The sequence below is a fragment of the Conger conger genome, chromosome 4, assembly GCF_963514075.1.
Source record: "Conger conger chromosome 4, fConCon1.1, whole genome shotgun sequence".
Classification (NCBI taxonomy): Eukaryota; Metazoa; Chordata; class Actinopteri; order Anguilliformes; family Congridae; genus Conger; species Conger conger.
Window position 1 is genome coordinate 65454841 of NC_083763.1, and position 27833 is coordinate 65482673.

At 46.3% G+C, this 27833-nt stretch overlaps 3 protein-coding genes across 3 annotated transcripts in view; 1 reads left to right on the top strand and 2 right to left on the bottom strand.

Moving 5' to 3' along the window:
- Positions 1-23577, top strand: lpin2 (lipin 2). The gene is made up of 21 exons (XM_061239547.1): positions 1-290; positions 8497-8697; positions 11803-11898; positions 12775-13013; positions 13100-13207; positions 13511-13637; positions 13862-14252; positions 14844-14943; positions 15468-15655; positions 16075-16168; positions 16318-16387; positions 16480-16572; positions 16796-16869; positions 17627-17753; positions 18471-18619; positions 18911-18997; positions 20611-20763; positions 21397-21511; positions 22362-22465; positions 22992-23139; positions 23176-23577. The coding sequence occupies exons 1-20, from the start codon at positions 183-185 to the stop codon at positions 23134-23136; spliced, it is 2769 nt and encodes a 922-aa protein (XP_061095531.1). The 5' UTR covers positions 1-182; the 3' UTR covers positions 23137-23139; positions 23176-23577.
- On the bottom strand, positions 23361-27424 carry LOC133126675 (proline-rich protein 2-like). Its single transcript, XM_061239013.1, has 2 exons — positions 27408-27424; positions 23361-24099 (listed from the first exon to the last, which is right to left on the bottom strand). Exons 1-2 carry the CDS (start codon positions 27422-27424, stop codon positions 23361-23363), a joined length of 756 nt encoding a protein of 251 aa, XP_061094997.1.
- LOC133126982 (EMILIN-2-like) overlaps positions 26686-27833 on the bottom strand; it is a 14092-nt gene continuing 12944 nt past the window's right edge. Inside the window, exon 9 of the mRNA XM_061239548.1 lies at positions 26686-27775. Coding sequence (XP_061095532.1) covers positions 27438-27775 — 338 coding nt within the window. The 3' untranslated portion in view covers positions 26686-27437. The remainder of the gene's footprint in view (positions 27776-27833) is intronic.

The following is a 27833-nucleotide window of genomic DNA, read 5'->3' on the forward strand; positions in this document are numbered from 1 at the left end:
CAGCCAAAAGAAATGACTGCGAAAGGACAAGCCGGTTCGTTGGCAGTTGCATAACCGACTTTATAGCGTCAAATGTCAGGAGGAGCACCAGCGGAGCGTGCAAGTGTGCCACTGTCTGTGCTGAGGAAGGTGGATGACGCTGGGCTTTGACCGGGCTCTGAACGAGCCACCGCCCTGCTGAGATGAAGAGACTGCCGCCCTGGGGGGACTCGGACCCCCTAGGGGCCCAGAACAAGGAGGACTCCAGGGAGCAGGAGGACCTCTCGCTCAACAAGCCCTCCTGGACCCTGGTGAGCCTGTAGTCTGAGTGTGTCATCATGGAGGGTCGAGCCAGTAGAGGTGTTCAGTTTTTTCCAAACTGGATCCTTCATGCCCTGCTTGCAAGATGCACAGCACATTCAGTTTTTACTGTATTTGGTTTCTGGCCAAAAATCTCATTTGTTTCTGCATTGCCAACTGATCTTTAAGAAAATTCAAATTTAAGCAGGGGCAAAGACATTTTTTCCCATTTGTATTTGTCCGGATGGGTAGTGTTCCAATTGGTCTTAGACAGTCTGGAAGGTTGAATTTCAAATAATTCATAAGGGGTTTTTCTTGTGCTGTCAGGAGTTTCGGTATTGCTTGTTTTGTGGATCGGAAGGCATTTTGAGTCAGAATAGGGATGTTTCTGCACACTTCGCTTAAAATTTTTCCGACATCCTACTGTTTCTATCGCAATGGAGAGAAAGAGGAAAAAACTAATTGAAGAAAGTTTCCATCAAAGATGCTTCTCTAATTCCAGATGGGGAAACAAATATGTGCATATTACCCCATTATCATCAAGAACAATTAACAGATGGGTCATGCATGGTCTAACATTAACTGAGACGGGAACACACTGTACAGCATTCCCCAAAAGATCTGCTTCCTTTGTTTACAAGCTAGTAATTATGCTTGTTTTACAGTAGATATTTCAGTCGCTCAAAGGTCAGCATAATCCCTCTGTACAATAACCTTCAATTGGCAGGCATATCTATGATGTGCCCAGTTGCAGTACAGTGCACCTGCACCATTGAATGTTTTCCTCCTGAATTGTACAGCACAGTGCGTTAATCATATGGGCTTTGTGGTTGTGACGTGAGTGCAGTTGTGTTGCTGAAGCTGTAGCTAGCCAGCCATTTAGGGCTTAAAACTATGCTGGTGGTTTTTTGGTAGGTTTAAAATATCATGTTACAAACCTGCCCCAGGCCTACAGTACTTTGATCTGGAGCAAATGTGGGTAATAGAGTGAGTGGGCGTTTTGCTGGTGTGTGTTTTGGACAACCAATTCAACACTTTCACTTTTATTTTTCACTTTTCCGTTTCTCAGAATGGCACAGAGCTTTCACAGAATTCCATTTTCAAACCCCGGTTAGATATTCATGTATAAAGGTAATTTTGAGGTTGAACTGGTGAATGGCTCTGGTTGCCCTTTGACTGATTTTGTTGCTGCCTTTATTTAAGCCTAACTGTGATATCCCTTTTGTTAAAATCTCTCTTTGACAAAGGCCTGTTGACAACTGCCACCATAAGTAAAATACAGTGCAGAATAGATCGCAATTCAGAGACCTAATGAATGGATGAATAAACTGCAATTAAAAGTTTCACATAAGCTGCTCAGGGCTAATATATTCATGAAATCGAATTACCCTTTGCATGTCACGTGACACCGGGAGTGAGCACAGAGGCATAGATTAAGATGTTTATAGCAGTTTGTCCGGAGCGGAGATCAAATTGAGGCTTATTTTCCAGCGCGATGGTGCAAAAGGAAGGAGTGAGAAAATGGAGGTGCTCCCAGGGCTCTTCACTCGGACTGTGAGGTTTAAGTTGGTGTGAGCCATTTTTTCCTGGTGTACCTTTATCATGCAATCACTATTAATGTCTAGAAAAATCTGTCTAGCCAATCGTTTGACTGTGCTTTTAGGTCTGCTTTGAAACTGGACTGTTGGGCCCCAGGTCACACTCATTTTCCACGAATTCTGGAGTGGCTTATGGAGTCTGTACTGTAGTGTATGTCTGATGATGGCGGCCATTATGTGGCTAGATGGTGCGTGAGGGATGTTGATTGTAGTACAAACAGGATGCACGTGTTTAGAATGAGTCCGCAGTAAAAAGGGGGGAGTGTCTGCAGAGGGGCTGTGGAGGGGGGCTCCATAATCGAGTTTGTGCCGTGGATGAAATCTTAAGGCTAATTCCATCCTGGCTTCCTGGAAAAGGTCTCTGTTCAGGGTTTACTCATAACAGCGCTGTCCTGGAAAATGTCCGGAGGTTTTACCCCCAACACAGCTGTCTCCTCGCTCCTCCGGGTGGAAAATTGGGCGGAAGCTAAACCAGCTGACCTTCGTCTGGACCACACAGGCCTGCTGAGGACCCTGTGCCCAGCCAGGAGACATCCTCATATTTTTGGTGTTTTTCCTCCAGTATTAGCTCTGTGTGTCTGCCAACTGTCGCCATTGTCCCCGCTTGCCAGAGAGAGGGAGCTGTGACCTTTGACCCCTCCACTAACATACTTCCTCTGTGACGACAGTGCACGAGAGAGGGTTCTGACCCTCTTAGTTGCAAAGGAGGAAAACAAGGCAGTGCAGAGTCTGGGCTGAAGGAGGGATCTGAATTAGGTCAGGGGGAAACCAAGGAAATAAAGCCACAGAGAGGGTAGTAACATGAAACATGATCAGTAGAATGGTTCCTACCATTAAAATGGCAGTTATTGAATGCACTGTATGCATGGCAAAGGAGAATGTAATGATCGGAATCCAAAGCAGGGTGTGTGTTTAAATTCAGATGCAAGATATTCTCTAAAACGAAAGCTCCCATGATTTGACAGAATGTCAGATGGCTGGGTCTTGTGAATCTCCATTCTGTGCGACACTTAATCAGCACACAGTGGAGTTCTGTGTAAATAATGTAGAACAGGAGGTGGAATATGTGTACAGACTAAACCCACTACGCCAATGCAGCTCTCTGAAGACAGGCCACCTGTTGCCCTGTTACCAGTCCACCTAATTACACCTTCTTTTACACAGCTGCCATTATGCGTTTCAGCGCGGATGACCGCGAAGGAGGCAGGTATGACAATGCAGCTAGCATATGTCCGGTCGTTAGGAGTGCTTCAAAAACAGCTTGAAATGCACACCATCTTGAATGTGAAGATAAGGAATGTGCTTTATTTACTATGCAGCATGTGATAAGAGTAATCCAGACGTTAATGGTTAACTGCATACGCCAGCAACACTGATAAGGGGAAAAAATATACGTATCTAATCAGTGTCTAATGGTTTTCTCTCATGCATGTGATTGAAGCTGTTGCCTTTTGTCTGCGTTACCTACATTTAGTGTGATTTGTGGGGTCCGTATAGGAAAGGAAAGCATTCCAGTGGTTATCCAGTTATACACCAAAACTGAACGGTAAAGCCTTGGTTATATCTGATATTAAGTAATCGACCATGTGTCATTTATCTTGAAACTGAAGCCGTTGTGCAGCACTTCCTAAAATGCGGGTTTTTCCACTTGAGTCATTTTTGTCAGCTTTTTCTGTCCTTGACTGGAAGTCAACACACATGTCCTTATTCCCTCTGGAGTTATGTGAGCCTGTTTGCTCTGTTTTTCTGTATTTCTCTATTTTCTTTCATTCTTTATCTCTCTCTCTCTGTCCCTCTCTCTCTCGCTGAGGTTGCTTGACTTTGAGTGCATATGAGGGCAGCAGGTAAGTGTGGGTAAGATCAGTATAAGATGCAGCACACACACGCCCCCTCCCGCCGCCCGCCTCCAGCTGAGAGAGCCGAGCAGTGTTCACAGGCCCCGAGGTCCTCACACTTCCTCTCAGGCCTGCTGCGGGGTGTGGGCTACTGACTACACGTCCCGCGTGACTCTGCGCTTTGTAAACAGCGCGAGCACGGAGTGGAAACTGGTAGACCGTTTCAGGACTGCGACCTGGGCGGAGAGGCTCTTCCTAAATTCAGATAGGTAGGTAGCGGGTGACATCAGCGTGACTGTGCGTGATTAAACATGTCGCTATTGTCAAACTGATAAGGGTTACGCAATAAGAGCAAAGGCAAGTCAGTTTATAGAAGGTAGCTAGATGGTGACAACTGGAGAGCTATGCCATTCAGAAGGAATGAGATAATCGTGTAGGACCATAAGCCAGACGAGGAGTTACGTGTTACTGTAAGTGTAGTTGGTCTTGTCTTTGTTTTCGCTTTGATGTTAATATATTTTGGAAGGTTTTGTTGAAATGCATTGAATTTGTTGAAATACAACCAGCATTAGAGAGTACAACACTACAACTGTTCTGGAAGAATTTGTTGAAATACAGCCAGCATTAGAGTACAACTGAGCTTTGGATTACGTGAATTCTCAGGCCAGCAATCTGAGCTGTGGTCAGTATATATGAATGCTGTGATTACTTTATCTGTCACATAAGAGACAGATAACCCAGTGCAGCATAGCTTATTCCACTCAACTTTAAACGTTTTTGTAATATATGTAAAGTTGCCCCTAGCTTTTCTTTTTCTAATTGTGTCGATGGACAACCAGTCAAAGCAAAATGTTAATGTGATTCTGTAAGAAAAGCTTTGCACATAGGCTGGTTCCATTTAGTCTGTTGTAATAATCAAAATACCACAAAAGACTTCCCTGTCTAGACCTTTTTCCCCAAACAGCAGCAGCATAATCCTCCAGTTGCACTTCAGTTTTTTGCTGTGGAAATGATCCATAACTGAATGACTGTTGCCGGTACAGTACATGCAGTAATTGTGCAAAAAGTTGAATGTTCTGTTTCCTTTTAGCTATTCAATTATGTATCCGCAGCATTATGAAAATGCGTAATTTAGCTAATTGTTAATATGAATCTGACCACTGAGGCTTAATGGATTGGCAAATTATAGGCTACACTACCGAGGGGGGGAGGGGGTAGTTATTTTGAATCCATGCAAAAAAACTATTCAGTCGGGCTAACCTTTCCTCGCGTCAGGACACTCTCTTTAACAACGTCTCCAGAGCTGGTGCTCCCCTGGAAGTGCGCTCGTTAAAATGGATCCAGGCGTGCTGTGTCATTAAAACAATATGGTGCCGTAGGAAGCTGTGGGGAGCTACGCTTAAGCTTGTTCCTGGAGGGCTGGCAGTAGTAGGCAAACACACCTGCTTTTGACGGAGTTATTTCTGAAACCCTGAAGGGGAGGAGTGCTACACAGCCCACGTTGCCACATGTTGCTTGGCTGTTTTTGTGCCCTAAAAGTTTTATGTATTCTTTCCTTTTCTGACACATGTGAAATAAGGAAGATGGGATAATAGGTTTTGAAATGGTTTGGCCCAGGGCTCTTTAACATATGGGGTTATTGTTGCACAGTGTGTGCCGCTGGCTTGTGAAACCATGCACCTGTGCTACACAGCTGGTCAGAGGCTCTTCCCTGACCCCTGCCTCCTGAGAAATCCTGCGTGCCATTCGCATTGGAGTGTCTTTCCCAGACTTACTTGGGAAACTTATTTCCATTCTAGTGTGGGGACACCGGTGCCTGCACAGTTTCCAGTGTCATTCTGTAAGATGAGAATCCATTTTTATCTTCATTTATATCCATGCCAAGCTCTTCACCCCGCAGCTCCATATTGGCACAGCCGTGCATTAGCAGCTATCTGAGCTCCTCTTGCAGCTTGGCTGTTTGGCATACAGGTGTGACTTCTGCATACTCTCCACTCTCCTGTTATTCAGAGGAGCTGACCATCTGGCCCTGGCCTGCACTGGAGTCCACTGGCCCAGGGTCTGAGGCTATAATCTGCCCTTAGCTTCGTAGCATGTACAGGAGGCTTACTGGGGACCGTTTGGATAGGCTTGGTGCCCAGGATCAGAAAGCACAGTTGTTTCTCTGTGGAGTAAACAGAGAAAGTACAGAACGGCCCTGGGTCACATGAAAGGTTTTGTGTGCGTTATCCCTGTGATTAGGTGAGGCAATTTTTTTACTGTGCCACAGCAGAACCTGTGTTTAGGGGTGGAAGGAGCAAGGGATTTTCTTATAGATTTAAGTGTAGGGCATTTTACATAAGTGTGCCTCTTTGCAGACCCCCAAAAGGAAACTGACTGTGTTGCACACAGTGCTCTGCAATACAGGATTCCCATCATTGTGCTGCCTCAGTGGAATGCTCCCAGAACTGTCGAGTTGAAATAGCACTGTATAAACCATCGGTTTTGTCTTTAGATAGATAATGCTGAGGGAAATTGGTTGGTGTCATTGGTGGTATAGTACACTGGTTGCTGAAGAAAGATCTTGTAGAAATAAACCACAGGTAATGCAAGTTACCTGTGAGTTGGCATCCAGCTGTGCTACAAAGGTTAACCAGGTTTGTTAGACATACAGAAATAACATCAGCAGGGCCATTGTTGTTACTGCCGTCTTGTTACTCTATTTGATTTGTTGTTTTTCTTGTGAACCCTGGGTATATAGAGGGAAATGTGGAATGGTTCAAGGAGCCTGGCTAATACGATCTCCTGCGTACCATTCGCATATAGCCATTCATATTACACCTTTCCACGTTGTAATTATATTTATGCACTGCACATTGTTGAATACATTTTTTTAATTTGAACCTGCATCCGCTTGACTCGCACCACTGCACACTTAGCCATTTAGAGTCCTAACAGACATAGACAACCTAGGATACCTACAAGATACATAAGTGTATCATTGACCTATACAGGCCACTAGCAGTAGTGTGACCTATACAGGCCACAGGAACGTCCGCGTCTACATAGATAGCGATCGTATAGAGCCACACTATTGGCGGACATTTCCACTTCCTTTTGTTGAACTTTTAGAACAGAGGAGCCGTTGAACTCATCTTTTGGAGTCCGATAAACGAGAAATACATTAAATGAACCCTGTTCCAGTAGCACCTGGTCAGACTACACGCGTTTCCTTCACCTCTCAAATGTTTTGTCTCTGTTCTAAGACAGGTAATGCAGTTCTCCAAATATTATTTCAGTTACTGAAATGTAGTCAATTGTCCCTTCTGAGGTGAAACTGAATCTTATTTGAGCCGAGCGGTGTACAGACTTAACATTCCCTAGGTGTGTCCATTTTTTCAGGGAATTAAATCTTGTGTCAATGCCAATGCGAATAAGACGCATGGGGAAGATTTTATTCATATTTATTTATTTTTCAAAATTGCTTGGGGTGGGGTTTTTTAGGACCCTTTTACGTGTTGTAATATGTCTGTTATGGTGTGAAATTGGAGGCGATATTGTCGTATGTCATTTCAATACTTATAGGCTACATAATCACACTTATTTGTAGCTATTGACTCATTTAAACAATATCAATGACTGTTCCTGTGCCTACAGGCTTTGATTTTTCAACAAAACAGGAATACAAATTAATACATTATTGTATTAATTTGTTAATGCTCACGGTAATCCGTCCATCGTGTATCCCTTGAGTTTTTTCATGATTTCTCAAAGATCATTGGTCCAATTTGTTTCAATCAAACTTATTTTGCTTTCTGGGGCATCCCCTCAGGGATGGAGCTATTAACAAAGCTTGCATGTGCGTGAATGGAAGCGGTACTATCCGTTTTCTGTGTGTCCGGGACAAAGTGAATCTACGTAATGTTCCACAGGCCTGTCTATAAGGCTTGTTTTCCTGCTCATGCAACGAGTTCGAGATTTGCCTGTCTGAGGTGGGATTTCAACCCAGGCCTCTCATTCGTCCAAAGAATTGCCAGACGAATGCGTTAGCAGTCAGCTAAAGACGAAAACGCCTATAGGCAATGGAAACGATGTCCTTTTTTTAAATTTGAGGGCTACGTTACGTCATGAGTGTTGTCGTGGTATTGTTGTGCCAGTTTTCCGCCATCAAATTTGTCATTTTGTGGCTGCTTTTAAGGACAGGAGCAGGTAGAGCAGTTAGCCATGTGTAAAGGTGCAGGTCCTCTTTCACACGCCGAGTGCAGCACATGTGACACAGTGACCTCGTCTCTAAATAAAAAATGAGCACACCACCGCACAGCACCGTGCTGAACCCTGTGAGAGGCAGCAGCATCGCCATGGAGACTAATGCGGGTGTCAGTCACGTCCGCAGGGCGAGCTCGGAGGAACACCTGTGTGGAAGTAGGACAACTTCTAGGCAGCCTTGTGCTAGCTACTACAGGCTACTAAATCGTGCACTGGAGTCAGACAAACTCCAGTAAGAGGCGAGCTCTTTTCAAAGCGTTTCAGCAGAAGTTGCACTATAGTATGGTTTCTGTTCTTTTAATCATTTGAAAGAGTGATCGCATAGATAAAACTTTGATCACATGGATAAAACTTTGAACCCTTGAAGAATAATCAGATAACTTTCCAAGTAGCAATACCAGGGTTGGCAGCTAGAATACCCCGAATGCTAAGATAATGAATTAGACCAGTTGCCTCCCACATCTGCCTCCATTACTTTCATATATATAAATATATTTATATTTGATGGTGCTCCTTTTCCCCGTTTTTTGTTTTTGCAGGTGGACACCATGAACTACGTGGGCCAGCTGGCCGGGCAGGTGCTGGTGACGGTGAAGGAGCTCTACAAGGGCATCAACCAGGCCACGCTGTCGGGCTGCATCGACGTGGTGGTGGTACGCCAGCGGGACGGCAGCTACCAGTGCTCCCCCTTCCACGTCCGCTTCGGCAAGCTGGGCGTGCTGCGCTCCAAGGAGAAAGTGGTGGGTGCAGAGACGGAGGGCAAGAGGGGGGGAAAAGAAGGGAGGAAGGGAGTGGCGCAGTCAGGAGTATGACCTAGACCTAGATTGCCTGCTGTGGAAAACTCAGCTCTCCAGTCTTTAGAACATGGCTGCACACTGACTTCACCACTATTACAGTATATCTATTTACTGGAAGGCATCTGCCATCTTAGGCTAGGATATTATTTACGATTGCAGTATCACATATTTATATGAAAAAAACTATTCAGTGGTGTTTCCTTAATGGAGACCCAAACTCTGCAAATGGGTATAAATGTTTCATACATATATGAAGTGTATGTGCATTTGTTTTATGCAAATACAGGTTGATTTGAATTTAGCTCAGGATCTCCCTGTCAGGAAAAGTGTAGTAAGGCCCCTTTCTGTTATAAAGCTTGGGAACTATCGTTTCCCAGTGCTAAAATGGTTTCCATACCCTGCACTGTGAGAAAGCTAGTCTTGAGTTATATCTTAATGAGCTTGGGTTGAGTGTGTTGAGCGTCCGTATGAACTGGAGAGGCTGAGAGGGACTAGGCGGTGAAGCCTAGAAAGTAACAGGAAACTAGCCTCTACCGTGCATGCTTGAGGGCAAAAGAGCTTGCTGCTCATTGAATTCAATGTAGAAAACCAAGGTGATTTAACAAGTCTTTGTGACCATAAATTTCACTATGTTGATCATTTTGTTCCAGATCTTTTGGGGAAAATATTAAGATTTTCATATTTTATTATATTAGCTATTTTCACCATCTGCTTTTCATAAGGTAACAGTCGTTAAACAAGTTTCAAGCTATAACAACTGGGGCATTTCTTTTTTTTTTTTGGGGGGGCCTTCTGATAGTCTGATATTCCCCATTCACTTCAATGAGAGCTCCAACAGGCTTATTTCTGTGGATTCACATGCAGCTGTGCTTGCCTGTCTAGTTAAATACACATGTCAGTGTTTGAGTGAGTGCACTGTATGGTTTGAGCATATGCACTGTTTACGTGTATCAGCTGTGAGGGCGTGTTGTGTTTGGTTGCACAAATATTTCTGCTTCCTCATTGTTCCTGTTAGTTCCCTTCCCCATCGGCCATCCCCTGGCCCTTCTAAGGGTGCACACTTTCTCTGTATTATTGCTGAGGTTGATGTGAGTGTTCGAAGGGAAATGAGGATGGGTTCTGTTTGTGCTGCCTTTTATGAAGGGGTTTCTGAGGGGCTTGGGAGCAGAGCTGTGGGGGATGGAGCACATCATCCATGAGAACCCTGGGTCTCTATGGCAACGGATATCTCCATTTGTCTTCACATAAAAAGGTGGAAGAGCAGTAGGTTAGCGAAGGAGAATTCGTAGGAGGCCCACCCTACTCAGGAACAATTCCATATGATACGGAGTGTATTGTACAGCGGGAGCCTGTTCTGGAGAAGAGATGTTTGATTCATCCTCTTTCACGTTGTTTGAAGAGTTCATTCATCCCTGCTCTACACTGAAACGGGGTCATCTTTACCTTCTCTGTGGACAGAGCTTCCTCTGCTGCTATTAATAGAGATGTAAACCTGAGGTTCAGGAAAATGAAGGCTTGTGTTCAATTACCGTGTATCTGTCTGAAGGACAGGGCTGCTCTGATCTTCTGGAGCCTACTCCATGATAGCAGTGTGACTCATGGCCAAAAAGCTAGTTGAATGTTTCAGTTGGTAGAGAAATTCTTTGGCAAATCTGTTTCCCATGTAATAATATTTAGATGTAGTTTTATTACAGTATTGTACATTTCCATTCCAATGGTCAGATAATTTCTGATAATTTCAGATACGTTTTTTTGTCTGTGAATAGCTCAAACACTAGCATCTTTAGATATTCCACCATCTTAGATTTTACAGAATGACTGTGAAGAGTTTGAGAGAGGGACGAAGTCCTGATTGATGTGAGTTGGGCGTCGCGTTTTGGAAGTGGTCAGTGTTCATTTTCAGCTGTATCGTCTGTCCCTTCCATGCTCAGCCACTGGCAGTGGTATGCAGGTCGGCTGGGCTTGATTTATTTTTGGTTTGAGTCTTCTGGGTGAGACATCTGTTTGAAAAGGCCTCCCCTGAGCAATTTACTGTCTCCTGGGTCACTTAACCTTCCTGTTGCCTTGGTGGTAATAAAGCAGTCTGAGTGATTCAGAACTCACTAAACAAAAGTTAACGTGTTGTTGAAGCTCTGAGGCACAGTTTGGCATTCAAACGGGGACATTTCCTTGTGGGATTAGCCTTGTTAATTTTAGAGCTTCAGGGCTAGCTGGCTTTCTGTAGCAGGGAGGTTCAGAAGGCTCACCTCAGCCAGGAACACAGTTTTCAGTGAAATCTCTTCCTGAAAGTTAACATTCAGATGCTTGACCTGGACGGTGGAGGACTGACAAATGAGGGCCAATTCACTAAAAGTAGAAAAACCGGTTCCCTCTACACCCCTTATGCTCTTGGTCTAGCATGTAAGTGAGACTGAAGTCTTGTTTACGTGGAAGAGAATTTCCTGTGGTAATGAAGTGGTCACCTCAATACACTTAAGGCAGTTAAAGTGCATTAAGGGGGCCACATGTAACCCTGATGGGAGCTTGAAGCTTGCTGGAATGCGTCTGCTAAATTCAGAGAGGATTATGTGGTTGAAAGTAAATAAGCACGCTTAGGACTATGGATGAAAAGTGTGACCCGCACTTGTAATAAAAGAGAAATCAACTTCACTGTTTGGCTAATTTTGCATGGGAAGTGTATGAGCGTGCTAAAAACATGCGGTTACTGCTGACCGCTACTCCCGCACAGAGGGGAAGGCCCGGCCTCACATTCTCTCTGTGACTCGGCCCTGCTGTTGTTCCAGAGATCTGAATCATCACACTGGCAAACTTATGTCTTATGTCTCTTAGCTCAAACCATTCGCCAATGACGAGCAAGGCCATAAATAATGTTAAGTAATTGGGGCTGGAGGCAGGAAGAAGCAAAGAAAACAACAAGGAAGACAAACAAGGGACTGGCGCGACCATTTGGACCGGGTCATTAAGCACTGAGGCAGTTATGGTGGCAGTTGGCGGGGTTTCTGTTTATTACGCGACTGTGATTCACACATGAGCGTTTGGCTTCTCCAGATCGACATCGAGATCAATGGGGAGCCGGTGGAGCTGCAGATGAAGCTGGGCGACAACGGAGAGGCCTTCTTCGTCCAGGAGACCGTGGAGCAGAATGTGAGCATCAACCCGTCTCCTGAATGCGATGTGGTTCTGAACCACTACTATTTTCAGCGACAAATGTCCTTAACATTGGTGCAGTGATTAGTGCAGAAATAGTTTTGAAATAGTTGTAGAAAAGGTTCATGCTTTTAAAATTGTTTTGCACAGTACAAACTGACAAAACCAATGGTACACAACAGGTCCATCTAAGACTGAAAGCAGTTTCTAACTGTAGGTATGACTCGCGTAAGCCTACAGCCAGGAAGTTCAGGTGTGAATCAGTGCAAGCTTTCGTTCAGACGGCGGAAAATTGTGATTATAGCTGCAGATGCACACGCCTGCTTGGCCAGGTTAATGCAGTGCAGCACACGCCGATGTTCTGGTCTCAGGCCACACAGGCTGTGCTCCAACAGCACCGCTTTCACAAACATCTACAGGCAGTGACAGCGTACTGTTTACGTAACGCACACACGCTCTCAGGCTCATGTACGCCACTAATGTAAACACTCCTTTGCCGGACTGTCAGTATTTTCAGACCTTAAGTATTAATAGACTTATTAGAAGCCTGCAGCTGTTGTACGTTTATGCGTTGTCGTACATTGTTGTACAGTTCTATATTTAAATCATTTTAATTCAATTTAATCTAAACGTGCATGTTTGTGTTGTTAATTTAGCCTTCCTTTCTAGTTTGACCTTCAAGACTGCTTATGTTAAACACAACTGCTGTCTGACCTCAAGGGTACAGTGTGAGGCCTTCACATAAGTCAGGGAGGGCATGTTGTGTGTATTTTTGGATAAATGCGTGCTGTTTATGAAGAGTCCCAGGATCAAGGCACAGCACGGCGGAGAAGGGAGTGGTCTCCTGACGCTCTTGTTTCCCCGGTTGCCCAGGAGATCGTCCCAGCCCACCTGGCCACCTCGCCCATCCCCACGGAGGAGCAGGTGTTCTGGGGCCGCGAGCTGGGGCCGGCCCCGGGCCTGGAGGGCGCGTCGGTGAAGAAGAAGAAGAGGAGGAAGAAGAAGCACAAAGCGGACCCCCGCAGGGAGGAGCAGACCCCCGCAGGCGGAGGGAGCGAGGAGATCTTCGAGATGGAGATGAGTTCTGACGAGGACCGCGCAGCACACGCCAGGTGAGCCGCCGACCGTCACGAGACCGGGCCGCTGACCGCGCCGCCGACCACGCCGCTGACCGCGTCTTTCCTCGTTCTCTCTTCAGGGCGTCCTCGTTCACGGCGGTGAAGGAGACTGAATACACACAGCACCCCATCCTCCACTCCCTGGACAGCTACCCTCTATCAGACGGAGACTGGTCTCCCTCAGACAGGTGTGTGTCTGTCGCTTGTTACGACCGCCCTCTCACAGGGTGATACTGCGCAGTGCTGGCAGGACTGGGACTGCGTGTTTATGGGACCTAGTTTACGAGCGCTCACTGAGTGAGAACATGGTGTGAAGAATCTTTATGACAAAGCAAAAGACGGACTGCTGTGGCTGTGTCTACGTAAGGAATGCTGCAGTGAGCCTAATGTGTGTGTGTGTGTGTGTGTGTGTGTGCGGGTGTGTGTGCGGGTGTGTCTGCATTTGTGTGTGTGTGCGGGTGTGTCTGTGTGTGCGTGTGTTACCCCTCTAGCCGAATCTTGTCAGAGCCCTTCTCTCCAAAGAGCGATTCAGAGCTGCTGGTGAAGCCCTCCGAGGCCCTGCTTAGGAATGAGTCACACATGCAGTGGACCTGGGGCGAGTTCCCAGAATCCACCTGGGTGAGTGCTTCTGGCCATTTTCTCTCTTATTTTGTTGATAAAAAAATCTAGATGTATATTTCATGCAGAATTTTTTTTTGGGTGGGGTAGAATGTGAAGTTTTAAAGTAAAACTAAAAATGCCTTCTGTTCTGTTCTGTTCTATGAGATTACATTTTTTATTGGTGAAGGTAATCTCAGCATTACAGCTTGGTTACTCTCTGAGAAACTGGTGTTTCTCTTCAGGTGGCCAAGAGGGAGAAGCCGGAGCTGCCGAAGACGGTGACCATCACTCCGACGGAGAGCACGCACTTCCGCGTCATCCTCACCTCCGAGGCCATGGAGACAGACGGGCAGCAGGCCGCGCCGGACCCAGTCTGCGCCATCGTCAAACCGGAGCCCCGCTCTCCCCTGTCCCCGGTGCCTCCCCCGCCCCCTCCACCCCCCCCGCCCCCCGTGTCTCCTCAGACCCCCGCCTCGCCCCTCACCCCCCTGCCAGCCTCCATGGTCACCTCCACCCCCACCGACCCGGCCCCCGCCGCCACCCCATCCATCGCTGTCGCACAACTCCTCGTGGACATAGGCAACGAGCTCCCCATATCCGGCTCCAAGACCGACTCCCCGTCCAAGAAGAAAGGTAGCGCCTCTCTCATTCTGACCCAATCGCGGAGATGCGCCCTCGCCTCCCTCACATTGTCTTTGCATGTCTGTCATCCGAGATAAGAACAGACGAGGTTAGAGCGCGGCTGTCGGCCTGGCGATAATGGTCACGATAACACAGTGCGGTTCAGACAGGGGCTGGCTTCGCTTATCGGAGGCTAGCTGCCTGCAACGACTTTCATACACGTGTGCTTGGAGGAGCAGTTGAAGTATAGTTTTGAAAGTGCCGATGTGGGTTGTCCTTGCTTCAGCTTGCGAGTGGCAGCTGCGCTGTGGGAAAGTGGCCTTCACGAGAGGCGCCTGCTGGAGGATGTTGACAGGAAGGAAGTGGTGCGATGGCCAGGGGAATTCTCGCTCGCTTCTGAGAACCGCATTTAGCTTGCGTCTTGTATACATTTTTCATGTCAGCGTTTCCTTTGTCTCTCAGTTATTTTTTTTCGCGTGTTTACTATACGGGGTGGACGTGCAAAAACAAAGGCAGATGAATCGGATGAACGTAAGCAGCCGCGCGTGTTTCCCGCATTTCGGATAAATGTCTTTAACCCCCATCACCCTCTGGCTCTCATAGGTGTTCAGAAGAGGAGTCAGCACCAGGGCCCAGAAGATATCTACCTTGATGATCTCACTCAACTTGAACCTGAAGTTGTTGCACGCTACTTTCCGAAGAGGTACCCTTCATGCCATCAAACAGCACCACGGTCTACGACTTCAGACACACGTTCACCAAAAAAAAGTAATGTTGGTTAGATTTACCCATAACCATTGTTCATAACACGTGAGCAGTTTTTACCTTTGGGGAGGTGCAGTGCAGCAGACTGGCAGGCACTCATATACCCAATGTGGATGTCTTTGGCCTCTGGATCTCAGTGCAGGGTTCATGCACCATGCTGGCTAGCATGGCTAACCTTAGCTAAATGCAGATTCCACACACAGCGCAGACCATTAGAATGGCTGACCTTAGCTCAATGCCGGTTCCACACACAATGCAGAGTGTTAGCATGAACGACTTTTACTCCCCACTGGTTCCAAGCACAGTGCAGACCGTTAGCATGGCTAACCTTAGCTCAATGCAGATTCCACACGCAGTGCAGATCAGTTCCACTGGCAGTGCTGACCGTTAGCATGGCTAACCTTAGCTCAATGCAGATTCCACACACAGTGCAGATCATTAACATGGTCGTGTATGTTGCAGTGAGACGGATCATGTTCCCAAACACTGGATGGAGACGGACCTGCGCTCCGGGTCCCAGTCCCCGCAGTCCGTGGGCAGTGCGGCGGCCGACAGCGGCACCGAGTGCCTGTCAGACTCTGCCAGCGACCTGCCCGACGTCACCCTGTCCCTCTGTGGCGGCCTGAGTGAAAACTCGGACATCTCCAAAGGTGAGGGAGCCGGCCTCCACACGGGGACCACCAGAGTGCTTGTCCCAGAAACGTCACTGAAGCTGCAGCCATTTTGTAGTTCAAAGTAGGCCCTTTGGGCTTTGCTGGGAACGGAAGCTGCATGTGCCTCCATCTTAAAGTGTGTTGTTTGGCCCCCTAGGATCTGGCTGTGGTGTGTCCCACCCGCAGTGTAAGGATCAGTCTGGCCCAACATGGCCCTGCTGTAAGAGCAGTCAGGGCTTGTCTTATACGGGTATTATTCTGCAGTGGGAGGCCTCCATGACACCATTCAGCATATGCTTTTCCCTCTACCAGAGAAAAGAGCTGGAGTTGCCGTGAATGTGGAGAGACTGCTTTCTTTGTGGATATTCCAGTAATAACAGTAATTATTAAATGATTTTTTTGGGTTTATTTCACAGAAAAGTTCATGCAGCATATCATCACATATCATGAATTTGCTGAAAATCCAGCCATGATCGACAATCCCAATTTGGTTGTAAAGATTGGCAATAGGTAAGTCGTCATTACCATATCTTACATGCATCTGTTTTTGTAATATAGTAATATTTGTAGCATTTCAATATTCATGAAGTTCTACCTGTATTTTCATGTGCATTTATAATTTAGTCGATGGTTATCCTCAACGTTTGCCTATTTTACAGGTATTACAACTGGACACTGGCCGCACCTCTTATACTGAGTTTGCAAGCGTTTCAGAAGAACCTGCCCAAGGTCAGTGTCCCGTCTGCATATGTGTATGAAGACTACTGTGCGTACTCTCATGCACATGCATTTATTCTGTCCTCCTGTGTGATCTCTCTCAGACCACGGAGGAGGCCTGGGTGAAGGAGAAAATGCCAAAGAAGTCCGGCCGCTGGTGGTTCTGGAGGAAGAGAGCCGACAGCACGGTCAAACAGGTACAGGGTGAAATTGATTTCAAATATTTTCATTTAACATTCATTCTCTGTTTGAGGTATCATGATGTTAGTTGATACATTTGTGCTCCCCTGCACTGGAAGTAGCCTTAGCATAAGCCTAAGCATCTCTATCATGTCTCCATCTCTCTCTTTGTCTACCTTTCTGTCTCTGTATTCCTCTCCCTCTGCCTTCTTCTTCTTCTCTTTCTCTCTCTGTGTGCAGTCAGAGACCAAGCTGGAGACACAGGAGTCACTCATCGAAGGCCCCTCGCTCCCCCAGGAGAACCCCGCCCATCAGTGAGTCACGGCCCTATGCAGACCCCTCCCTCTGTTAGTCGCGCAGAATCCTTCATGTCAGAAACACATCTCCGCTCCTGCCTTGAAAATGTGAGGTCACTGGTCGCCATGGTCACACTGGTTGAACCGGTACTGGTTGAACATACTTGGTATGGCTCAGACATGGGCAGTGCAAACTGACAGGGTATTAGACTTCCTCTGTACACCCACATTTCAGCATTATGAAGGGCTTTATACTGACATTCTGTCATTTTTATTTTTATGCAAAACGGCAGTCAAGGATTAAAAATTGAGTTTAATGAATAATGACTTATTTCATTTTGGTCTGAAATCGTGACTAGGTTGTGATTACATTCTCTGACACTGACATTATTGATGAGAGCTTCAGCTAAAATATTGGTTCAGCTAAATGTTTCGGTATGAATTGTGCTAAAACCTAGTTTCATTGACGTGAGAAATTCTTGTTTTAATATGGCCCCTAGCCCCCTATCTAAATTGTAGTAATGCTGCCCCCTGCTGACCATGTGTGAAACCGCCACTGTGTGAAGCGTTCCTGTAGCGCTCAGTCACAGCATGACAGCACATATTCATATTGCTATTCCAAGATTTATTGAATCAGTTTTCCGTGGAATATGGCAGTTTCCTGTATGCAGGTCTTTGAAGACCTTGTATTGAGCGTTTAGCTGTGGCTAGGGCTGTATTGGGTGTGTATATGTAGCAGGATGTGTAACTTTGGCATTTCTCACTCCCTGCGCAGGCCTGGTGAGGACTCCTCCAGTGATGAGGAGTCAAAGGAGATCAGTGCTGCTGCTCTGACTGAGGGCCTGAATCAAACCACCACTCATTCCTATAAGAAATCTCTGCGCCTCTCCTCTGACCAGATCGTAAGTCTTTATATGCACACACTACACACACACACACACACACACACACACACACACTCACAAAAGTAGACTACTCACAAAACTTGCACACCCTACACACTCTTACTACATGTCAACACATGACCTCTCACTACAGTCACTACACACACACACACACACACACACACACACACACACACACACATACATACATACGTGCACACACACACTCACACACACACTTTACACACACTCTCAGATCCACCTCCACTCTGGTGCTGTGCAGGTGTTTCAGAGAGGGACAGACAGAGCTCATAACTCTGTTAATGCAGGGTCAGAGTATCAAAGGGGATGTCCACTTGAAAGAAGTGCTGAGGTGTTTATGTGTCCTGCGAGCGGAGATGCGTCTCTCCCAAGCACACTGGAGTGAATCATCCTTGTGGGTCTGTAGAAGCACAGGGATGTGTCACAGTGTGCAGTTGGCCATGTTTAAGATTTGACAGTTATGAAGCTCAGCTTACACATGCGCTAGTCACCCGTCTGTGAAAAGGTACTGAAACACAGACACGGGAGACATGCATGGCCAGTCACAAAGCCTGCTTTTCATCTGGGGAGGTTCTAATGTGAAGTCCTATAGGCCTATAGAGAAGAGATTTTGGAGACCACATCCTGCTGTCTGGAACGTTTTGACGCCGCACTATAAACGGCCTCTCTGTCTGCGTGTCTGTCCGTACGCAGGCCAGTCTGAGGCTGAAGGAGGGCCCAAACGACGTGTTGTTCAGCATCACCACACAGTACCAGGGCACCTGCCGCTGTGAGGGCACCATCTACCTGTGGAACTGGGACGACAGAGTCATCATCTCCGACATCGACGGCACCATCACCAAGTACGGGCCGCATTGTGACAGCTTTATTGGGCTTTATTAATATACCAGTGTGTGCCCTGCGATGGACTGGCCACCTGTCCAGGGTGTATTCCTGCCTTTTCGGCCAATGTATGCTGGGATAGGCTCCAGCCCCCCTGAGACCCTGTTCAGGATAAGCGGGTTAGGATAATGAATGAATGAATATACCAGTGCACTTGTGCTGCTAAATCTCAGCGGAAAATGATGTGACTGGAAGATTTTGTAGTTCATGACCAGCCTTGTAATGGGTCTGTAACTCCTTTGTTACTTTAGGTCTGACGTATTCGGACAGATTCTCCCTCAGCTCGGTAAAGACTGGACCCACCAAGGCATTGCAAAGCTCTACCACTCAGTGCATGAGTAAGTCTCTCTCACTCTCTCTCACACACACACACACACACACACACGCAAACAAACAATAGGTTGGTCAACTCGTGGGAGGTACTGTTACAACCAGCAGGATTCCATCAATATACAGGCCTTTGTTCTGATGAGATAGGCACTTGTTTATTTATATATGGTGGTTTGTGGCCAGGAAGCAGACAGCATGCCTGTGATGGAGACAGAAGGTCATACTCCTACCCTGGGTGTATGAAATTCTCATTGTTTTATCTCCGATACGTGTATATACAGTTAGTTATATTCCTGAATAGTAAAAAATAGAAAACTACTTGTTTAATTGCTTTGTGCTGGGGATAAAAATGTAGTTTAAATGTTTCTTTACAACCTCTGCACATTACCGATAAACAAATGGTTTATACTCATTAATAGAGCGGGGAAAGTGGGGTGGAGATGCCTCTGGATTGAGCTTTTTCTCGTGGCTGTTTGCTTGGGCATAGAAACACGTCACCACTACATTTAATCAAGGCCACAGTGGGTAATGAATTTTATTGTTGGAATGAATGGTGGCAGGGACTGTGGTTGATTTTTAAACAGAGATATTGAAATCTGGAGAGGTGGGGACTGTTATTGATTTTAAACAGAGATATTGAAATCTGGTGAGGTAGGGACTGTGATTGATTTTAAACAGAGGTACGAACATTGTTATTTTATTCGTTTGGCAGGTTCTGCAGCCTATTTGTAGCTTTCTACTGGGTAGCCAGACCATTAATTCCATTTGCGGAAAGTACAGCGTGCCAATTGTCTCTTTGCCAAAGCCTGTTCTAAGCTGTATATACACTGCACTTGGTGGTTTATTTCTTTAAAAGCTTTGCGAATCCAGAGTTGAAACCATGCCATCTCAGACTTGTGGATGTGAATTCAATTAGAAAATATGAGTGTTCCAAGTTGGAATTAACCAGTTTGTCTGACTGACTAATATTGACCAGTCTGGCTGGTTTTTATGACTTCTGAGTAGGCCTATGTGGAACAAATGTGTTATCACTGGTGGATGACTCAGCTTGGGTCCTTGATGTGGCACCCACTGATTGGCTTGTGGGGGATGATTGCACCGCTGCTAGTTTATTTTCAGGGTTGTTTAGGGGGTAATGGCTGCTTTAGGGGTTATTGGTGGAGAGAGAGGGTCCTTGTGCCAGGCCAGCCTATATTGGTCCTCGTCTGGGTGGTTCCTGGTATCTGTGCTAATGTGCCACAAAAGCACTGTCACGGTAAATACAGTTCATGCTCACAGGATACGTCCGTTATAATGGAACTCTTATCGTGCGATACAGTTTGTTGAGCTCAGTCTCAGTGACGTCTCAGCCCTGTGGCTGAACTTCATGTCTCGGATATTGACCAACTGACAATTTTTGCTGATATCTTCCACATGTACTATAAACATGCAACTCTGTTGTACGTCGCTCTGGATAAGAGCGTCTGCCAAATGCCAATAATGTAATGTAACTTCAGTAAGTGCCTCTGCTATGGATTGTACGAAGTTGAAGTGTTATTGCTGGATGTTTTACCTGGGCTCAGGTCACAGGTTTTGACAGAACGCTCATCCTGAGTGTGAGAGTTTGTCTGGCTTGTTTCAGGAACGGGTACAAGTTCCTGTACTGCTCGGCCCGAGCCATCGGCATGGCGGACATGACCCGGGGCTACCTGCACTGGGTGAACGACAGGGGCACCATCCTGCCCCGAGGGCCCCTCATGCTGTCTCCCAGCAGCCTCTTCTCTGCCATTCACAGGTACATAGTGGTGCACGCATATACACGCACGCACACACACACACACACACACACACACACACACACACACACACACGTGCACATACATGCATATATACACATGTACACACACACGCACACGCACACGCACACGCACACACTGCTCACCTGCTTCTTGTCTTTGTCTCCTGTTTAGAATCGACAATTATGCCTGTGAGATTAGCAGGAAGCCCCCCGCATTCACCCACACACAGCAGAAGAACACTGCAGCTAATGTGTGTGCACTGTTGTAACTCACTGTGTCTGTTAGCCACATACAGTCCCCACTATGTGGGAGAGAGCTAGTGCACGTTAGCTGACTGACCCGTACCACTATTCACACATGATGGCTATGGCTGAGGTTCAGACCTCCTTCTACAGGGCCCAGCTTGCTCTCATAAGGAGCTGGGTGGTGCTACTGACTGATTCAGCTGCCCTGTTCTTTCACTTGCATGAGAAGCTTGAATCTCTCGCACTCGCATTTGAAAGAGATTATGCCATAGCATTGGGGTTACTGTTGGATTTTTCTGGTCACAGTTTTTTAAGCAGCTGCTGCTAACGTGAGGGTCTGTGCCTAAGCCTTTCATCTCCTGTGTCTCAACCCACGACTTGCAGGGAGGTCATCGAGAAAAAGCCAGAGGTCTTCAAGATCGAATGCCTTACCGATATCAAGAACTTGTTCCAGCCGAACCAACAACCGTTCTACGCTGCCTTCGGAAACCGACCTAACGTAAGAGCAACGTTTCATCACCCATTAGGATCTGAACCACCTTATCAGATCATCTACATTACAGTCTACAGCAACATGGGAATGAACTTCATGTAGGCAATTCGCCAAATTCCCGACATGTCCATTTGTGTCAGAACTCCTATTCTACGCCCCAGGAACCAATCAGAAGTTTTCCCCAAACTCAGCGGAAATTGGACACTGTCCAGAAAGACGTTCTCATTTGTTCTCTCCTCCGGTGTGGGCAGTGTGTTTTCAGCACTGCAGAACACACAAATCAATGGTACCCTCTAGCCACAACCTCTGCCTTGAGAGGCAAGGGGATTTGAGGGCTCTTAAGCTCCTCGTGTGGGTATGAGATGTTGATTCCGTGGACTCAGAAGACCCCCCACCCCACCACTACCCAGCATCCTTCAGGGTCATATAGCTTTTCCCAGTGCCAGAATACAGTCTCCTCCCCAAGGGGATGAATTAACATTGTGATGCCCTAGCCCTGCAAGTTTATACAGTCTCTCTGACTGCAATTTCCTCTGCATATCTGTCTGAAGTGGGGCCTTTGTTTGATTGGCCAACATCAGAAGAATAAACAACTTGCTTGGGTGGAATCAAAATGAATAGCGTTCACAGTCATGGGATCAAACCAGCAGTGAGTCCGATTAAAGGCGCTGGGTAGCATGAGGGCGCATAAAATATTCTGAGAAATAAACAAAAAACAGATGATAAAATAAATGGCTGTACATGTTTATGTTTAGAGAAATGAAACATACTTGTTCTACTGTTTAGTTAGCTTTTCTCCCCAGCATGGAGCGTTGACATCTGTAATGTAATGTAACATCTGCCCCTCTGTGTGCAGGATGTGTTTGCCTACAAGCAAGTGGGTGTGCCAGTGTGCAGAATATTTACAGTCAACCCTAAAGGCGAGCTAATACAAGAGCAATCCAAAGGAAACAAGACCTCGTAAGTGCACAGCACGGCGCTGCCCTGCACTGCCTGTGTCATCTCGTCTGCCTTGTGTGTATATAATACTAATAACTCTGTAGATATAAAGCTGAAGTTGTATGCAGTAGCTCACTTTCATACAACACCATGTGGTGCGCTGCACTGCAGAGACCACTAAAGCCTGATTTATACTTCTGCGTCGAATCTACGCAGAGGCTATGACGCGTAGTTCCATTTCTGGGGAGGTGCGCGTCAGGCAACATCGTAGGCTCTGCGTAGATTCGACGCAGAAGTATAAATCAGTATAAAACACCAGTTGCGCCAGCTTTGGAGGTGGGAGTGACACTTCATTGTGATACTCCTTTGTTCTGAAGTAAAAGAGGTGTATAAGGCTCATATGGAGTGGGAGTGTGTGTTGCGCTGTGCAGTCTGTGTTCTCATCTTATTCTCCCCCTCTCTCCCCCTCTCTCCTCTCTCTCTCCCTCTCTCTCCCTCCCTCCCTCTCTCCCCCCCCCCCCCCCCTCTCTCTCTCTCTCTCTCTCAGGTATAGTCGGCTGAGCGAGCTGGTGGAGCATGTCTTCCCCCTGCTGTGCAAGCAGCAGAGCTCAGCCTTCACCTTCCCTGAGTTCAGCTCTTTCTGCTACTGGAGGCAGCCCATCCCCGAGGTGTGCCTGGAGGACCTGCTGTAGGACCTGCCGTAGGACCTGCCGTAGGACCTGCCGTAGGACCTGCCGTAGGACCTGCCGTAGGACCTGCTGTAGGGGCCTGCGGTAGGGGCCTGCTGTAGGGGCCTGTGGTAGGGGCCTGCTGTAGGGGCCTGCGGTAGGGGCCTGCTGTAGGGGCCTGCGGTAGGGGCCTGTGGTAGGGGCCTGCTGTAGGGGCCTGCTGTAGGGGCCTGTGGTAGGGGCCTGCTTTAGGGGCCTGCCATAGGGGCCTGCTGTAGGGGCCTGCTGTAGGGGTCTGCCGTAGGGGCCTGCTGTAGGACCTGCTGTAGGGGCCTGCCATAGGACCTGCTGTAGGGGCCTGCTGTAGGACCTGCTGTAGGGGCCTGCTGTAGGGGCCTGCCGTAGGGGCCTGCCGTAGGGGCCTGCCGTAGGGGCCTGCCGTAGGGGCCTGCTGTAGGGGCCTGCTGTAGGGACCTGCTGTAGGGGCCTGCCGTAGGGGCCTGCCGTAGGGGCCTGCCGTAGGGGCCTGCTGTAGGACCTGCTGTAGGACCTGCTGTAGGGGCCTGCTGTAGGGGCCTGCTGTAGGGGCCTGCCGTAGGACCTGCTGTAGGGACCTGCCGTAGGACCTGCTGTAGGACCTGCTGTAGGGACCTGCCGTAGGACCTGCTGTAGGACCTGCTGTAGGACCTGCTGTAGGACCTGCTGTAGGGGCCTGCTGTAGGGGCCTGCTGTAGGACCTGCTGTAGGGACCTGCCGTAGGACCTGCTGTAGGACCTGCTGTAGGGACCTGCCGTAGGACCTGCTGTAGGACCTGCTGTAGGACCTGCTGTAGGACCTGCTGTAGGACCTGCTGTAGGGACCTGCTGTAGGACCTGCTGTAGGACCTGCTGTAGGACCTGCTGTAGGACCTGCTGTAGGGGCCTGCTGTAGGGGCCTGCTGTAGGGGCCTGCTGTAGGGGCTTGCTGTAGGGGCTGGGGAAGGCTGCTCTTGTGCAGGGGGAGAGAACATCCACACTTTCACTTAGACCTTGCTCTTAAGGCCCGTTTCTCTTTGACAATGATAGTGCACTGCAGTGGCGATTGTTTTGGAAAGGCAAGACCAGCTTTGGTCCTGTTTTCCCTCTTTGTAATGAAGAACAAAAGGGCACCCGAGTTGAAATGTTGATGAGTTTATTATTTAATTGACATGAGTAAGTAGCATTGGCATTACATTGATGTAAGATCAAGATTTGCAACGCTTCTATTATTTGCACTGCTTTTGGAACTGCTGTTAGTGACACTTTTTGTGCATTTCTTGTGGCATCAGGAGATGTTCCCCACTGTTGTCCATCCTAGCAGATGTAATATAATAGAATTTGGGTGTTGATGTTCTACTCCAAGTATCTGTTCCACTCATTTGGATGAATTCACTTACTGAGGTGAAATTTGCTTGCATTTCCCATTTCAATTTATTGTACACTTTGATGAAAACAATATTGAATGTCAATACTCCACGAGGACCCAGAAGCACCAATGACAAGATAGAAGTGCAAAATACAGGTTTACAGTAATTCTGACTGTATAGAGGCAAACCCTGCTCCGTAATTTAATACAGCGTATTTCCGCTCAAGATGTTAATTATTAGAAATGTTTGTTTGAGAACTCGGGTGTTTTTTCATGTGGTGCTGGTATTATTTGCTGTGCATGAGAAAATCAATATTTATTTGCCAATGTTGAACACCCAGCTGCTTTTGAAGGCCTTACCGTACCCTCTCGCTTTAACTAAGGAACCTTATATTTTGCACTTACGCAACGGCCAGTTACATTCATGGCGATTGTGAAAATAATATGGCGCATACCTTACAGTACTTTTTTCGGATAGAGGAACTGTATGCGTGCGCGTGTGTAGACAACGCGATGTGTTTGAAGAATTTGGTGGATTCAGGAAGCTGCTAGAATCTGCTAGCTCTTTGGGATTATCAATCTGAAGAGTCAACTACGGGCACTGCTGACATATGCGCACACAGACCGTCAACGGTAATTTAAAAAGCACAATCAGGTTTCTCATTGACTGACATTCTTGGTATTACGATTTTGGTTTGAGGAGTTTTGTGCATTCCACGTGAAAAGTAGTTCCGTGTGAAGTGTTTGTACCGTTATGGTTTGAATTTGTAGTATTTCTTGTTTTCAATTATATCAGGGCACCGCTCTGGTTTGAATTTGTAGTATTTCTTGTTTTCAATTATATCGGGGCACCGCTCTGTCAGTATTTTACGAAAATCAGAGCTGAAAGTGTATCGCGGCATCTCTTACTAATGAGTGATTTCATTCTTTCTATGAAAGTAATATATTTGTGTGAAAACCCCACACTTGTCTTAAAACCTGGTATTTGTAGTTTAGATATTAATAATATTCTTTCTGAGACTACTGTCGTAGTCCTTAATGTTGTAGGCTTTAATTGTTTATCCTTTCCCCCCTTAAATCTTAAATGCCTTTTTGTTTTACGTGGTTTATTTCTTAAATATGGTTCATTATGCGGAAGTATGTTTCTGTTAAAATGTTATTTTCGACGTAAAGCTTACTAATCGATCGCATTGTACCCGAGCAATTATATTTAAATATTTGCAGTATCATATGTATATTGACAGTGCTGTTTAAGAGGAATATGTTTACAAAAAAACTATAATAAAAAAAGTACATGATGAAACTTTGTATTTATTTTTGGTCCCATTGTAGAGTGCCTCACCTTTTTCTGAAAATGTCTTTTGTTTTTTTTGTTTTTGTATGAAAGTAGTTTAATTACAGTTTTATGGCAGCAATTTTAAGTGGCCATAAACACAAAGATTAGAAGCTACAAATTATCTCCAAAAGCTCGGAATGCCATCAAGTTTAGGTTTAGTATTTTGGTCAGGATTCAGGTCAACCCTAGTCATGGCCAATCTTCTTAATAGTCATGTTCATGCAATATATTACTTGACACTTATGACATGTCATTAGTGAATTTAAATTCAAACCTTTATAAACAAGTGCAGTAAAATACTTGTTTTTCCTTCCATACTCCTGATTGACATTTTTATGAGTGAATTAAATTGCAGATAATCACTAGATCATCTAGCTTTAAGTCATCCTTCCTGAGAAAAGAAATGCTCCTACTTTTCATTACCCTGAGGCCTTTTTATATGTGAGCCAAATAATTGCGATACACCCATTCATTATGAAGCAATTAGTAAACAATCCATCTAAATTAATTTACGGCTTTTCTTTTGTAAACACACAAAAGCTTAGGCGCTCATTTATTACCACTTGGGGACCTGCAGTGTCAATCCACACATGACTGTCGATCTGATGAAGTGAGACATTCCTCTGAGAACAAAAACAGAACTGTGTGTCAGTTGCTTGTGAGTATTTGGATAAGGAGAATATATTAGGACAGTCTGTGACCCAAAAGCACTGAATTCTCCCATTGGAGACCAAGAGAGCTGCTTAATGACACAATGGATGCAGTATTTGATCAGAAAGATTTATTTACTGTGTCAGTAATGTTAGAATTAGCAGGGCTTGTGACGAGGGAAGGAAGGCATGCCTCTTCCTGTCTGTATCAAGCGGTCTCCTGGGATGAACTGGGCTCTACACTGCTCCCATGTTAGGAGCATTTACTCCTGAAGATCGATGTGTGCTAATTGGGAAATAAGCAGTAATGTTACATTTTTCAACTTAGTTTAAAAATGTTAGTGTTGAGCCTTGAGAGGATTGTTCTAAATGCCCTCACTTTCTCCATTTCTCTGTGTAACGGGAGGGTTACTCAAAAAAAAAAAAAGATTCATTATTTTAAGCTTAAAACACTGGCATGTGAGAAATTGGAATTTGATTAATACAGCACAAGACAGAAATGTTACACTTCAGGAAATGTATATAAAAAAGGCACAATCATTTAGATTTCATACATTAGGACAGTTATGGGTGTACTAGACCCCTTTTTATTAATAAAAAAAAAAAAAAAAAAGTAAAATAACCTGTCCTTGTACTTTGGAAGCAGTCAGAACCACACATTTTGCCTTCATGTATTCATTTTTGGAAAAGTGTACAGCATTTTTTTATTACAGTAGATACCCGAAACGAGGCCTTTTACAATCTGTTGTCTCGAAGACAGTACAAATACAAAATCATTTTGCATAGTTTCATATAAGAAACAAAAACATTGTACAAACAAACTAACAAAAAAAAAAAAAAAAAGGAAATTCTTACAAATATAGGTTGTGACAAAATATATTAAAGCTCCGTATCACAAAATTGCATAGTGTTATTTCCTTGCACACCTTTGGTCATCTCTCATTGTGGTGGGGGGGCTATGTGCTGCTGGGGTGCGGGTAGAGGAAGACCACGCTGAAGGTGGACAGGACCTCTCTGCCCTCGGACACGGCTAGCTTCCCCGCGGTCAGCACCAGGCCCACTCGATCCCCGCGCTTCAGGCTGAGGGCCAGGCTGGAGGTGGCAGAGCCCCCACAGGTGCAGCTCTCCTGGGCAGGGCCGGAGGAGTCGGCGGTCTCTTTCCGGTAGCCCCAGGAGTCCAGTCTCTGCACACTGCGGTTGGACACTGAGAGCACGGCCTGTACCCGCTCGCCCCTCTGAGCCGTTAGCACGGTGCTCAGCAGGTAGCGCCCGTCCACCGGCACAATGAAGATCCCTGCAGAGGGACAGCAGGGCACTCAGCCTTTCTACACCTCACATACACTTTCACTATC

Excerpts from the sequence above, each read along its gene's own strand:
- lpin2 (XM_061239547.1), top strand. The coding sequence starts at position 183 with ATGAAGAGACTGCCGCCCTGGGGGGACTCGGACCCCCTAGGGGCCCAG. Across the intron at positions 15,656-16,074 it reads AAACTCGGACATCTCCAAAG|AAAAGTTCATGCAGCATATC; the intron begins GTGAGGGAGCCG and ends TTTATTTCACAG. Across the intron at positions 16,169-16,317 it reads GTTGTAAAGATTGGCAATAG|GTATTACAACTGGACACTGG; the intron begins GTAAGTCGTCAT and ends CCTATTTTACAG.